Here is a 15,680-nt window from a genome sequence, read left to right as displayed (position 1 = left end):
GTAACAGGGATCTAATTTTGAAAATCAAAACTATAATCCCGGAGAACTGTGGGAATGACACAATGTATTGTTTTATTTCTTACTATTTGTAACAATCTTCAATCTGAAAATTACTGGCCAAATGTGAAATATCATTCTCAACTAGGGACCTCATAGAGTAACAGTAAGATGCTGTTACTTCTAAAGCTGCTCTTAAACTTGACTACCGTAATCCCCTGTGTTGACCGCAGTGGTAAACAACGTTGGCCGTTAGCCCCCTGCATTGCATGGGACTTTTTCTATTTCTCTGATTTTTAGTGAGATACTGTGTCATTGAAACTTTGAGAGATTTTGGGTTTGGGAATCCACTGCATTTTTGTAACCTTCATCTTCTCTTTTCACCCGTTTTTTCCAAAGTAAAAAAACCCAAACAAACAAAATAAACCTGTATCCCCCAAGTGAAAAATAAATGATCTGCATTTATGTGTACAGGACATTTTATTGGTTTATCTTTTCCTCATAACCCCATTAGCACAGTATCACACAACATATTTGTACCACTCAGCTGCTTATCACATATAATTTTATTTCTATTGACATTGTGTGAGATGTTCTAACAGTGTGCCTTGATACATCAGTTTAAGTTTTCAGTGACTTATACGAGACATACCACTTTTCCAGTGGTGCAAAGATTTGATGAACATTCACTTTCATACATACAGCAAGGCAATATTCCCACTCTTATATTTTCAATAAATGACACTAAAAACCTAAATAAAAAAAATAACAAAAAAAACCCTAAGCTTTGGTATCCTTGTGTACATAAATCCTTTTCATTATTCTTCATACACAGTAACAATCACTGTTGTAATTCCCCAGTGAACAGATGGTTCCTTTGTACAGAATAAGAAAAAAGTATAATAATCCACCACTAGGTGGACCCAGTTCTCTCAAAAGTTCTCCTATACCTGCTCTGGGTTTAGCTCAGCTCGGACATGAAAGAAAAAAAAGCTGACAGCTAGTTTAACTCTGCTGTAGACTTATGAGCTTCACTCAAATTTGCGCAAGTGGTTGTAGAGTGACTGGACGTAGGTGAAGACACACATGGGGTCTGGTTTACGACCCATGATCATCATGTCATCTACCTCAATGAGCCGGTCACAACCCGCCTTCAACCTGAAGACAGCCAGGGACAGACATAGACAAGTCAGAAGGGAGGAAGTTATGCAGAAATCTAGAGCACAAATCTGGGCAGTGGAACTGCAAGCATCCATGAATACTTGAGTTGAAATGGATAAAAATGTAAAACCAAACCATTTAAAGGGATAATCCGGAGTAAAATGCACTTTAGATCAATTTACGGGATGTTGGGAGTATACGTTGAGTTGACATCAAAATCATGTCATTCGGATGTGTTTTGAGAATTTCGATTTGACCGTTTTTAGCCAAAAGTCGTTAGCCTGGAAGTGATGAGGGCATCAGTAGAGGGTCCCTAAAGCCAAACCGAAGTGTCCCGAGGTCTTCATGTGGTCGGATATAGAGTCCAGAATGAATTTAATCAAGCCAGTACCTTTCCGGAAATGTTGCTGCTGCACCTGCCGCTACAGACCGTGGTGAAGTTGGTTTGATATTGGTTTGAAAAAAAAAGACACCTTTTTCCTTATTGTGAATATCTGTCGAATATCCAATATCAAACCAACTTCACCACGGTCTGTAGCGGCAGCTGCAGCAGCAACATTTCTGGAAAGGTACTGGCTTGATTAAATTAATTCTGGACTCTATATCCGACCACATGAAGACCTCGGGACACTTCGGTTTGGCTTTAGGGACCCTCTACTCACTTGTTTGGAGCTGTAGAAGAGGTATAAAAATAGCGTTTTGTAGCGGTGACATGATTTGCCCCATTCACTTCCAGGCTAACGACTTTTGGCTAAAAACGGTCAAATCGAAATTCTCAAAACACATCCGAATGACATGATTTTGATGTCAACTCAACGTATGTACTCCCAACATCCCGTAAATTGATCTAAAGTGCATTTTACTCCGGATTATCCCTTTAAGGTTTTTTATGTCAATGTCATGGTATAGAGTTTTTTCTCTATAAGTCTAAAAGTCTTTTCTATTCTATTGTATTCTATTCTATTCTAGAGTATTTCCTACTCTGAAATAGTAGGAAATTTTTTTTATGGAAAACAACTTTCTTTCGCAGGTATGTTTAATTGTTCATTATATAAGAGAGGATAAACACTGAATTAAATTTTACAGTGAGTGAAATATCACAAAAACAGGCCCTGTCTATGCTGCAGGCCTTTGTGATGTTGGATCTATAACATGGAGCCTGTATGCATTCTGCTACAATACCAAGAACTCTGCAAAGACATGGAGTCAGTCAAAAGGAATGTGTACCTTTAACCAAATATGAAAAAAAACACAGAAGGAAAAACCTAGCAATTGTATTTCCAGAAAGTATTACATTCCCTTAAGTAAACTAATTCTATAGAGTTGTAAAAAAAATCAAGAGAGGCATCTCAACATGAACCATTCAACATAAAAAAACACATGCTGTTGATGCACATAAGGCCAATTAAACCAAGGCCAGATTCAGAAAACAGGCCAGTTTTTCTTTTTATCATAAAAAGAACAATGACAATATTGGAGGAAAAGTTCAAGATTTTGTGCTGTTCATTTTGGATAGTTTTGACTGTTGTCAAGCATTCAAATGTTCAGATCAAAGCTAAAGGCACCAGCTCCTTGATTTACTCCAAATCAAACCAAATCCACCTGTTTTCTCTTCATATGTTAACAAAACTCCTGTGTCAATGTAAAAAACAAACCCATTTGTCCTCTCTCATCTCAGTGTAAGAAAATGAACTACTCCAACATCCATTAACATCTAGTTTTTGTCTGCAGTATAGGGAAAATGAAGAAATGCCACTAATTGCAGGGTCAAGTGTATCTGTATCATATCTGAATAAAATCTCTTAGTTTTGATATTTTTACATTCTTATCACTCACTCTGCAGTCCCAAAGGCCAGCTCAAAATTGTGTTTGCGGTTGGCAGGACACAGAGAGCTGTAGTCAAACTCGGTGGGAAAGAAGGAGTGGACCAGGGCACAGAAAGCCATCCCATCGCTCCAACTGGATGAGAAATTCTGGATGTCTATGTTCTGCAGAGAGACACAGAGAGAGAGGAAGGAGACCCACTGAAGAGTGTGTGCTGGAAGAACTGATGCACTGAAGTATGTAACATTACACAAGTTGTCTGGCAGATTGTTATATCATGAGGCCATCTACCCACTCACTGTCTAGTCCATACTGTAATTATGATGGGTAAAACAGACTTCCTTCTCCTTTCAGTCTGACACATATTTTTGAACTTTATTAGTCTGGAGTTTGCCTTGAATAAAATGCAACATGACAAGTAATCAGACGTCATTTATTTTCCTGGTACGTGCGTGTGTCCATGTGTATGTGTGTTAGTTAAATGTTAATAATATGTTTACTTGTCCATAACTGAATCCATATGGAGCAGCTGGCACAGATTGCCGTGAATGTACAAGAGTGCTGCAATGTGTCAGAATACTGAACCATGAATTAGACTTTCTCAGTCTTGTGTGCTTGCCCCCAAAATACACACAGAACAAACCTGTTTTCACAAGTACACTCACTTGCATGCTTTTCTGTAGTTGAGAGGTTAACACTTTAACACTTTAACACTGCTGTGAGTCAACAGGGTAATGGATGGATGAAACACTAAAACGGTTTTAAAATAATTAAAGATAGATTACCAAACAGTAAATACATTTAGTACAACTACGACTTTTTGTGTTGTCAACAACACATTCGTGTCATGGTCCATGATTTTTGTGTATTGATTTTCTGCCTTTTGGTTTCTTTCTCTCTGGTTAACTGTTTTTTAGACCCTTGGTTGAATCTCTGTTCTCTGTTCTTGGTTGGTATTTTGTTTTTATTCCGTTTTAGTTTTCAGTCCTCAGCGTTTACATTCTTGTTCCTTGTCATTACCCTAGATGTCCTCAGTTGCCCTGGTCTCTTTTACACCTATCTCTTGTCAATCGCTCACAGCTGCAGTCACTTTCTCACGAGTTCCCCTCAGTAGTATGCACCTTAGTTAGTCTCAGTCTTTCTCAGATCCTCGCCATTACACTCAATATTGGCCATCTCCGTAATTCTGTTTCTCTCTCTGTCTGTTTTTTTGTCATTTGATTTCCAAGATTAGTTTATGGGTTCCCAGCTCAGCCACACTTTTGGTTTCTTTCAAAGACGTCCGTCAATCATCCGTCAGCTTCCAGACTGCTGTTTCCTGCATTTGGGTCCTCATAACCTTTCACCACCAACATAACACTTTTAGTAAGTGGTTACACAGTGATACTACATTTTTATCACATGTGCTCACCTGGATCATATCCCCTAATTGAGCCACATTGACCACAGGACCACAAGAGAGATGGAATCATGCCATGTATGTGTTGGTATCCATCTGTGCTGCTGATGTGGAGAAGATACTTAATCCTTATTTCAATAAAGAGTCAATAAATTTGTCGGTGAAGAGAATTTCAGACTGCCAATAAAGAAAGACAATGAGAAATTTCAGAAACACCTGAATATTGAAGTCACAATTTCAAAGGGTTCATTTAAAAAAAATAAAAATGGAAATAACAATATTATATCAATATACAACTTAAATATACAGCTCAGCACAACACTTGCAGTTTTTAGATTTTTTTTTTTCTTCAGTCCTTTACATGCTTAACATTTGCACCGCAGTTCTGGCATTTCTCAACAGTTTCTCTGAGGAGCTACTAATATGCTACTAATCTGAAAATCAATTGGCCTGTGGAATTTACACAGAGGGCTGGCTTGACCGCAGTGGTACATAACATTGGCCGTTAGCCCCTTGCATTGCATGGGACTTTTTCTATTTCTCTGATTTTTAGTGAGATACTGTGTCATTGAAACTTTGAGGGATTTTGGGTTTGTGAATCCACTGCATTTTTGTAACCATCATCTTCCCTTTCCACCCGTTTTTTCCAAAGTAAAAAGCTATTAAAGCTTTTCATGTGCTTAGCTATTTTAGCCATACGAAAAAAAAAACTCATAAAAATCAGAAAAACGTCCCCGCAAGTTGAAGATAAGAGAGCAAAGGAAAGAGGACCAAACATCAGAACATCGGAACAACATGCTGATCTCCTGATAACATTGAGGGTGCCAAGCCAACAGCCATCTCAACTCTCTCTTTCTAAAATGTTCTAGGGAGCACATACCCGAAGCAAAATTGGTGGCTTTTTGGAAGTGTTTTCCCTAATATAAGCAACGCCTGTGGTCAGATCCCTTCTAATCAGTCAGCAGTCATTTTCAGACACTCTTTTCTGGACTACGTTAGTTTATCCTTGGACCTGTGAGAGCATGTGAGAGGTTTTCATCCTGACTTGCATAGACAGTTAATCTCATACACACATTCCTAATTATTAATTTAATTTTTGGGGGGTGGTTTGGGGAAGAGGGTTTGATACGTACCTTCTTTTCTAAATTTTGGTAAGAAAGCAAACCCATTAATACAAAACAAATGACATTTTTTTGGGCGGGCAGGGGGTGCTGTGAGGTTTATCATTCCAGCGCTAGGTCAGCAGCTTGCAGATTAATAAGCTTCGACTTACATGAAATTCTTTCCATTTGATGATTAATTTAAAAATCTCTGCAGACATTTCAAATCAACTTAAAGACTTGACATTTTCTATAATACTTTACTTATCTTTAAACCTCTGACATGTCTGTTTTTGTTAAACTTTATATGGCCTGGGAGTTTATGTGCTGGATAAACAGTTGTTATGGGATACTTCACAAGTTTAGGAATATCACTGCATTCATTAGTTATTTTGCCCCAAAGGTGAATCCAAAAGTTTAACAGCTGGAGAACATCATTAAAGGGATAATGTCGATTTATTACCTTCTTGCATTTTGCTGCTCTTTTGCTTAAAACTGTATTGCACAGCTTCAAACATAAGCTGGTCTGAAGCTAATCAGACCATTAAAACATTGTGGCTTTTTTAAAAATACAAGCAGACATACTACATTACATTACCATTCTTGAGCTTTGGGAGGTCAGTTTCAGGATATAGTGAAGTTAACTGTTGTCCAGAGTGACTGTCCAGAACACATGGATAATCGACTCTGATTTTGCACTGGAAAATGATGGGCTATGGTATGAAATATGTGCAGTTTGTGGTAAATGGGCAAACTTTGAAAACAGAACTTGTAAGGTGTAACCAAAATTAAAATCCAACAAAATTAAAAAAAATGCATAAAGATGATCAACTCATGGAAAATACAACTTTAAATAGATTTTCAATACTATTAATGTTTTTACATATATGCAGTGATACTAATAAATTAAATTATAGCTCTTTTTGTCAGACTGAAATAAGTGTTATACCTGGTAGCCGATGGTCTTGGAGCGGCACCACTCCAGTAGAATCTGCTTGATACTGCTAGCACTGGACACCCCAAAACTTTGAGAGCGCTTCAGTGTCACAGCTTTAGGGTGACTGTGCAGAAAACAAAGGAGGCAAGAAAGATGCAAAATACATTTGTATTCATGTACCATTGTTCCTGTGTTGCTCAAATACAGTACTGTGTCACATTTACCTGTTACTGGCCTCAGAGTCCAGTCTTTCAAAGATAGATCGACGAGCCTGTGCGCCAATGTTCCGAGGAAGAGTCTGTGATCTTACCAGCTCCCGCCTCCTCTCTCCCACCTGGCTGAAGGATTTGTCACTTCTTAGATAGATGTCTCTGCAATATGCACAAGTGTCAAACAAAGCAATGCATATTTCATCTGTCCTGAAAGTGTGTGCTTCACCATGCACTCACCTCTCCTGCTGCAGTAGTTCTGAATATGTCACAGACTTAGCAGCAGTTGAATTTGACTTCTCTGCTGAAGAGATTCATGAAGACATTCAAAGAAAGCAAATCATATATGTTACACTGTTTTGTATGTGTTTTATGTATCAGGGTTTTGTATTACACTGCAGCTCACCCAGAAGACTTGGAGATCCCAGAGCTCTGGTAGGTGTAGGGGTCCATGTTTTCACAGAAGATACTGATGGAAAGAAAGACAAAAAAAGTGAGGGGATCTTCCAAAAATAAAATGCAAATTAGGCTGCATTTTATGTTTGAAAGTGGGGAAAAATAGGATAACTGATTGATTGACAATTTTTTTTTAGGCACCTGCTTGAACTCCAGACTCTTCTGTGGGTTGGGGCTTGAAGGTGCTAGGAGCTGTCTGGCAGGTGGACAAGGCCTCAGAGTCTGGAGAAGGCAGAGAACCAACAGGACTGCTTGCAGAGATTTGACAACCCTTTATTTCTGCTGTCTTGGTTGATGCTGTGATCGGGAGGTGGGGCATCCGTGTGGCAACGGGTGGTATGTGTTCATGTGGATAGTCAGTGGGTGGGGAGATCTTTCCATGTACCAGCCCTGCGTGTTCTGTTGGGAAAAAAATACTTTTCTTCATTTTGGTGTAAGAAAACACCCCTTTTGTAGCTGAACCCGTTACTGTCTGTTATTGGGTTGCTTGGTTCCTCAACTCCACTGAGCGACAAGAGTCACACAAAAAATAGTGTGATCAATGTGCAAGCTTCCTGCATGTTTTCCCAAATATAGATATTTTTATATGTATGAATATATAAATATTATATGAACTGTTTATGTACATATATGCGTATAACTCTCTCTCTCTCTCTCTCTCTCTCCAGTATATAGATAGATATATTTATATCTATCTATATATGTATATAGATAGATATGAATTTAGGTACCAAGGACAGCCTTTTTTTAAAATCAATCTAGATCGTCTATTTACCATAATAGGATATGCAAGTAAAAACTAATTAACTGCAGTCTGTTTAGCATGGCAGCCTTTTTGTTACATTTTTGGAAACTACAAACAAAGCTAACCCATACCATCGTTAATCCTACAGATGTCAAAGGTTGATAAAGATCCTCCAGTGAAAGTTAAGACATCCAACTGTGTTATCAGACTTTGCAGCGCCGATCCCAACCAATTAAATTATGTTACTGTTTAAAATCGCTCCCCATGACCCTGTTTGGTTTATATACAAACTCTAAGTGTGTCTGTTTCCTGATTCGTCCTGCAGATGCTTACTCTACTTGCTCTCTGCTTGCTTTGCTTATTTTATTTATTTTATGCTGATTTTTCCCTTTTTTCCATGTGAGCCTATCTGCGATAGCTTCTGGACACTTGTAAATCTCTGGGATTAAAGTGTTTTTAACAGAAACAGCAACATTTTTTATAGTTCTTTATCTTCAGCGCTCCGTGTGCGTGGCCTACACACAGCTGAAGCCTGATTTACAGTGTCTGGGCACCTAGCACTCAGCTAAAGCTAAATAGCCTGGAAAGGTGCTAACTGTTAGGCTAACTAGCAGCAAGATGCCTCCCTTCTCCACATATGACTACTACAGCCTCCTGCAGAAGATTGCAGTACTGGATACGAAAATTCATTGCTTAGAAGTAAAGGTGGAGGTAAATGGACTGTGTGGAAATGAAACAACCTTGCCATTGATTCAGAATAATGGAGACGAACAAGCTAACACACAGCTAAGGAGCACAGATAACACGACCAAGAAAGCAGACTCTGCAGCACTCTGTGAATAATAATCGTCCCTGGAACTGTCTCGGTGCAAAACCAAAAAGTAAATCATGTCTCCTGGAAGTGGTAAGATGTATCGCAGGCAGAGCACAGCGAGCTGAAATATGTGAAACTGACTGGCCTTCACTTCCTACGAGACAGAGGAGCTATTCTACCCCTGTACATGGGAGGAACCAGGACTGAACATCCGTGAATGGGAAGGTTAACAACAAACCTGCAAAACAACTGAGTGTGAAACTGCAGAACAGATTTGCTCCACTATCGAAGGACTCTGGATCTCTATTGGATGACCATCCATCCCAAAGCAGCAAGGGAAGGACTGAAAACCTGTCAAAAAGTAAAAGGCCACAGGGAAACCTAAAGGCTGGGCCTGAAACTCTGATTGTGGGTGACTCTGCCGTAAATGATGTACAAAGGATGTGCGGTAAGAACACTAAAGTCCTCTGCTTTCCTAGGGATATGGTCAAACGATTTGAAGGAGAGAATTCCTGAAATTGCAGATGAATATCCAACTGTGACAAACATCGTTCTGCATACAGGGTCAAAAGATGTGTCCAAGCAACAATCTGAGGTTCTGAAACGGGACTTTATTGGATTATTAAACACTGTGAGCTCACTGAATGCAGCTGTATTCATCAGTGGACCTGTACCACCCATCAGAGGAGGAGAGATAAGATTCAGCAGGTTGTTGGCACTGAATAAATGGCTTTTATGTGTTGACCACAGTGCATTTTATTAATAATTTTAACATTTTTGGGCAATGCAGGCATCTTTTTAAGGCAAATGGATTTAATCTTAACAAGTCAGGGGTGAAACTGTTCACCTCAAACATATTTGACTTCCTACGTCATCCATCTGTGCTCGGTGCCAAGACTGAGATAAACGAGGAGTTATCTCAAGCAGCAGAAGAGCTCTTCTCTTCTCATAGAAAGGCACAAACAAAACCCAGCCGAAACCTTGAGGAGGAACCCCATCTGCCCCCACTTGAGAAGAGCTTCGGAAAGGAGAGAAATCAGAGGCAGGAAGAGGGGTCCTTAATTGCCCCCAACCCTCTCAACAGCACCAATGACCAGGACCAGGGACCAAGACCTTCCCCAGCTTCATTGAGTCGACCCCTACTGGTTACAGTTTTATCAGCGAGGCCAGAGTGAGCAGAAGAGGAGGAGGGGTAGCAGTCATTTAATGAATCATTTCAATGTAAGCAGTTATTTCCTGGAAGTTTTAAGTCCTTTGAATATGTGGCTGTACAGCTGAATGTTTACAGGCCCCCCAAATACTGTGCAGACTTTTTTGATGACCTCAGTGAACTGCTGTCTATGTTCTGTGTTGATTTTGACTGTGTAATTATTGTTGGTGATTTTAACATCCATGTGGACAACACTCAGGACAAAGGGACACTGGACAAATTTGGGCTGACTGAGCATGTAACAGAGGCCACGCACAATAGGGGGCACACTGTAGACTTACTGATCTCTAAGGGTCTGAGCATTTCAAAGGTTACTGTGTCTGATGTGGGCCTGTCTGATCATTCCAGAGTTTTCTTTGAGAGTACGATTTCAGTGCACACAAATGTCTCAACAGCAGTGATCTCAAAACGGTGTATAACTGAAAACAGTAGTGAGATCTTTAACCAGGTTATCTCTTTAACACCTGACCTGTCCGGGGGTTCAGTCAATGAGCTCGTCAGTAGCTTCAATGCTAAAATGTTAAATGTTATGGATGCTATTGCTCCCATTAAGGTGAAGGTTATCTCTGGAAGGAAGAAGTCTCCATGGCGAGAATGGGAAAAGAGAGTGTCGGAAAGCTGACCGCAGATGGAGAAAAACAAATCTCCAGGTTCATTATAACACCTATAAAGATAAACTTCACTCTTATAATTTACAACTGAGGAATGTGTAGCAGTCACAGTGCCGTGTGGATTAAGAGTTTTTCAAACTTTGACAAAACCAACATTCCTGTGGGGGATGTTTACGTATGTGGATAAAAAACAGACCTTCATTTTCTTTCCACAAAGGAAAGAGAGACAGAAAACTGCCTAATTTACAATAACCTCCGGCCCTTTGAAAGCTTTTTGGGAGTGAAAAATAAGCAACAGACACTTGCCATAAATTGGAATAAGCTCTAACGAACAAAGAACTCACTCTTGGAAAAGTGGGACACTTACTATCTTATCTGGACCATAACTCGAAAGTTGACACTTTAACACCCCTTTTCACCAGCAAACCGACCAGATGGCTACACACGAACTGAGAAGACTTCACTAAGACTCACTTTTAGTCGAACCTTAAAACTATATTAAATGTGTTTGATAACCGTATACAATTTCTTTCAGGTTTCCAGCTTGATCACAAGACGCATATAGAGACAATTTGTACGATTCTGGCTTAAATATTGACGAAGAAACAAACTTGTTGGAAAATGCCCAACCTGCCTGATGGAACCACATTGCCCCCTAGTGGTCTGCAGTGTTGATTAGTTGAACGTTTAAATTCCCGAGGACTCAGTCAAATGGACGAGATATATGCAACAATTTAACTTTTAACAATGTCCCTTCAGTATCTATTTGTCATTTGTTTGGTGTCCCCATTGTTAACACAGAAAATTAACATTGTGTGGTTCGCTATTCATGTGTCACGATTTTATAGATATCCATCTGAATTTTGAAGTCATAATTGTCTTTATCATGTGTGTTATTTTGATGTCTTTATATCACAAGTCTATGTTATATCTTTAATCTGCATATCTTAACAAGATGTGTTTTCAGAATCACAGAGACAAATGTTCTATGAGACAGAGTAATGGAGAAACACAGAGTTTCTTTGTCTCATCCAGAAATCCCCACGTAAAACAGATCATCTTACACAGACACCCAGGCAGACATTCACCACAGTTCAAGCATATCATTGGCTGAAAGAATAGTGTAAGCTTACGTCATGCACCCGCCTCCGAGAGTCAAAACCCAGAGCCCGCGAAAAACACGCTCTCTTGTTGTTTTCCAGAAGCACGCTCTTGTTTTCAGAGAGAGAACAGGTCAGAGAAGAACAATGGAGAATTGATCAGATGAGTTGCTCAGAGAGATTTGAAGAGCACGGAAAGATGAGAGTATGAAGCCCTCCATGACCAAAGAAGGACCCAAGGAAAACGAGGAAGACCCGAACAAAGAAACAGATTGAAATACTCTGAAGATGCACGTTTTACGTGATTTTGTTCGTCCCTCGCCATCCATGTCCTTCTACGTCGCACGTCCTAACCTCCGCTGTTTCACGCCATCATCACCTTTTCTTACCAAGAAGCCAACTCCAAGCAACCTTTTTATTGATCTTCTGTGAACTTAAGTTCACTTCATCAGAGAAAGCAGCAACGGACCAGCTTTGACATTTGGAGGATCTGATCATCCCACAGCAAAGCCCTCGGCACCATCATTCCCTTCTCCCGGTGAAAAGAAGCAACTAAAGTCAGCCACCACAACCATGGCCCAGAGAGCGGAAGAGAAGTCCCCTGGGACCCCCGTGGCCGCTGCCGTGTTCCGAGCTGACTAAGCAGAACTTCAGCACAGTAAGACCGGCCCGTTTTCACCTTAAAGTGGGTTTGATGGATGTCTCGAGGCTTTCACAGAATGATACATTAATCCGAAATGTCAGTATTTAGCGTCAAATAGTCAGCCAACCTAAACTATTTGAATACATCCAGTATCTCCCCATTCCCCATATTTTATTTTCCATTCACTAAGTGTCTTATATAATCACCCATATTCAATGCATCTCCTGTTTGTTTTAAAGGTTCATGTTTTGGTCATATCATTTTAATAAATAGTTCATATATCTATATATATGTTATAATCACAGATTGTGTCGTATGCTTTCTTTACGTAATGTCTGTCCAACCAAACGAGAACTTCACGAAAGTAGCGAGATATGAGACTGATTATTAATTGATTATTAACTGATTATTAATTTAACATACCAGGATCGTAATATTCCAACAGTTTTCCTACCTGACTGTAACGTAAAGTTAAGATATCGGTAGGTGGTGCCCTTAATTCGAGGTTTAAGATAAATCCTTATATTTGATATATATAATTGCCCCGGTAACGCTACAAATGCAAGAAAGTCCTACTTCTCTGACATCATCACCAAAAAACGTCATAATGCTTGGGCCTTATTTGCTACAGTTGACAGGCTAACAAATCCTCCTGTGTTAGTGGCAACTGAACATTCCACCATGGCCTGCAACGACTTTGCCAAATTCTTCGCAGACAAAATCCAAAATATTAGACAAGCAGTTGGTACATCAGCAGCAGGTTCAGAAGATGTATCGTGTCCACCGAAAACCGGTTTAAACACCATGACACAGTTTCAACCCATTAACAGCAAAGACCTGGTGGACAACTTACGTCAGTTGAACTCCTCCTCTTGCTGTTTAGACATCCTGCCAACAGGTTTCTTCAAAAGGGTCTCAAATATTTTTGGAGTCAGACCTGTTACTGATCGTGAACTTGTCCTTGATGTCAGGTGTGTTTCCAGAGCCACTAAAAACAGCTGTAATTAAACCTCTGCTGAAAAAGGATAATCTTGACAAGACACAAATGAACAACTACAGGCCCATCTCAAATCTCCCATTTTTAAGTAAGATCATTGAAAAAGCATTTTTTCAACAGCTCAATTACTTTTTAAGACAAACTAACTGCTATGATACCTTCCAGTCAGGTTTTAGACAGCACCACAGCACTGAGACTGCTCTGATCAAAGTGTTTAATGACATATGTCATGTGAATACAGACGGTGACAAAATGTCAGCCTTAGTTTTACTGGATCTCAGTGCTGCATTTGATACAGTTGACATATATTACTCAAACGACTGGAGAACTGGGCAGGTCTTTCCGGAACTGCACTAAACTGGTTCAAAACATACTTAGAGAACAGGAAGTACTTTGTGTCAATAGGTAACTTTACATCTGAGCAGACAAGAATCACATGTGGAGTTCCCCAAGGTTCCATCCTGGGACCTCTTCTGTTTAACATCTACATGCTCCCACTGGCACAGATTATAAAAAACAACAAAATAAACTACCATAGCTATGCAGATGACACACAGATATATATTACAATGTCACCAGGAGACCGAAGCCCTGTACAGGCTCTTGGTAAATGCATTGAGGAGATTAATGACTGGATATACCACAACTTTCTCCAGCTAAACAAAAAAAAAACTGAGGTAATTGTCTTTGGAGCCAAAGAGAAATGATTACAGGTCACCACAGAGTTTCAATCTACCTAAAAACTACCAACCAGGCCAGAAATCCGGGTGTAGTGATGGACTCAGACCTAAATTTGGAAAAACACATTAAGGCAATAACAAAAACAGCCTTCTATCACCTTAAGAATATATCAAGGTTAAAAGATCTGATGTCTCAGCAGGACCTGGAAAAACTAGTCCATGGATTCATCTTTAGTAGGCTTGATTACTGTAACAGCATCTTTACAGGTCTACCAAAAAAAGCAGTTAGACAACTGCAGCTTATTCAGAACTCTGCTGCTCGAGTCCTCACTAAGACCAAAAAAGTGGACCACATCAGTCCAGCTCTGAGGTCTTTACACTGGCTGCCTGTCCATCAGAGGATAGTTCTATGCTGGTCTATAAAGCTCTGAATGGTCTAGGACCAAAATACATCAGTGACCTCCTGACTCAGTATGAACCTTCCAGACCTCTCAGGTCATCCGGATCCGGTCTTTTATCAGTTCCCAGAGTCAGAACCAGACATGGAGAAGCTGCAATCAGCTTCTATGCTCCGCGTGTCTGGAACAAACTCCCAGAAAGCCTCAGGTCAGCTGAAACACTGTATTGAAGTCAAGGTTAAAGACACACCTATTTTCAGCTGCATTTGAATAAAGCTCCAAATCTGAAGCTTGAGTTTCAAAACTTAATCATATTTTAACTACTGATTTTATCTGATTTTATCTATTGTTCTTATATCTTTCTTTTTTGTTTAAGATTTAAATCGTGCTTTTTATTTCTAGTTTTAATGTCTCTGTAAAGCACTTTAAATCACCTTGTTGTTGAATTGTGCTATACAAATAAACTTGCCTTGCCTTACCTTGCCTTGCCTAAGTGTTGGGATAGCTTGAAGTGTTATGATGTGACACCCTTGTGTAATTACCTGTTGTAGCAGGGTGTCCATTCTCCTGTCCAGTGCATACTGGGACTGAATCGACTTCTATTGGCTCTTCTCTCTCAATGCTCTGAAACACAAACAGAGTCATAATCAACAACAAACAAGCAGCTTTCATTGCTTTAAATGGGATATGTAGTCATGATAGATAGTTTTTTACTGGGGACTTGAATTTCCCTGAGGGAGTCATCCCAAGGGATAAATAAAGTTGAGTCATGGGGCAAATAAACGTGAAATATTTACTTTTTTATTTTAAAAAATAAATATGGACTTCGTCTGTAGTGTGATAATTAGCTTACTACTTTGATGTTTATAATAACCTAAACGTTTGAGAATTAAGCAAGTTATGTCTTGAATGTTTGAATGTTTCACCATCAACACAATGTTGTCGGCGAGAGAGCTACCTGTGGTAAAATGGCGGCCATCTGCGGACGTTCGACTCCGTTGACAGCAACGCGGACGAGACATCTAGCCATTCTATACATATCTATGGTTTACACACTTTTTCCGAAGTTAAGAGTGTTTGTTGAATCTGACGTGGCGTGTTCGTACGAGACCTTTGTACGAAAAAAGTGAGAGAAATTTAGAATAAAAATACGAAAATGTTCTTGCATGAAGCCCAATGTATGCGCTCCCCAGATAGCAGTGGACTCCGGGACGGATCCACCGTCCTGATCAACCGCTCACCCCGCCTCCACACAGTGTTCAGCGGACCCGTTGCGGACTCTAGGCGGATCCGCACATTGTACACGCTCTTTTCAAACCTCGGCTTCAGCTGCATTCGGAGTTGGGCAGCGACACGCCCCGCCTCCAAACAATGTACTGTGAAACAGCAGAAGCGCTGC

At 39.9% G+C, this 15,680-nt stretch overlaps 1 protein-coding gene across 2 annotated transcripts in view; it reads right to left on the bottom strand.

Moving 5' to 3' along the window:
- Positions 1-424: 424 nt before the first annotated feature.
- smtnl (smoothelin, like) overlaps positions 425-15,680 on the bottom strand; it is a 51,605-nt gene continuing 36,349 nt past the window's right edge. Inside the window, exons 3-10 of one of the 2 annotated variants that reach the window (XM_075474067.1) lie at positions 14,824-14,905; positions 7,225-7,482; positions 7,034-7,096; positions 6,868-6,931; positions 6,643-6,789; positions 6,431-6,542; positions 2,995-3,146; positions 425-1,155 (exon numbers count right to left, since the gene is read on the bottom strand). In XM_075474067.1, the coding sequence (XP_075330182.1) occupies positions 1,029-1,155; positions 2,995-3,146; positions 6,431-6,542; positions 6,643-6,789; positions 6,868-6,931; positions 7,034-7,096; positions 7,225-7,482; positions 14,824-14,905 (1,005 nt within the window). In that variant the 3' untranslated portion in view covers positions 425-1,028. The remainder of the gene's footprint in view (positions 1,156-2,994; positions 3,147-6,430; positions 6,543-6,642; positions 6,790-6,867; positions 6,932-7,033; positions 7,097-7,224; positions 7,483-14,823; positions 14,906-15,680) is intronic. The other variant, XM_075474069.1, reaches the window with a different exon arrangement.

The sequence above is a fragment of the Odontesthes bonariensis genome, chromosome 9 (assembly GCF_027942865.1).
Source record: "Odontesthes bonariensis isolate fOdoBon6 chromosome 9, fOdoBon6.hap1, whole genome shotgun sequence".
Classification (NCBI taxonomy): Eukaryota; Metazoa; Chordata; class Actinopteri; order Atheriniformes; family Atherinopsidae; genus Odontesthes; species Odontesthes bonariensis.
Note: the sequence above shows the minus strand (reverse complement) of the source record. Positions and strands in the feature narration are given on the sequence as shown.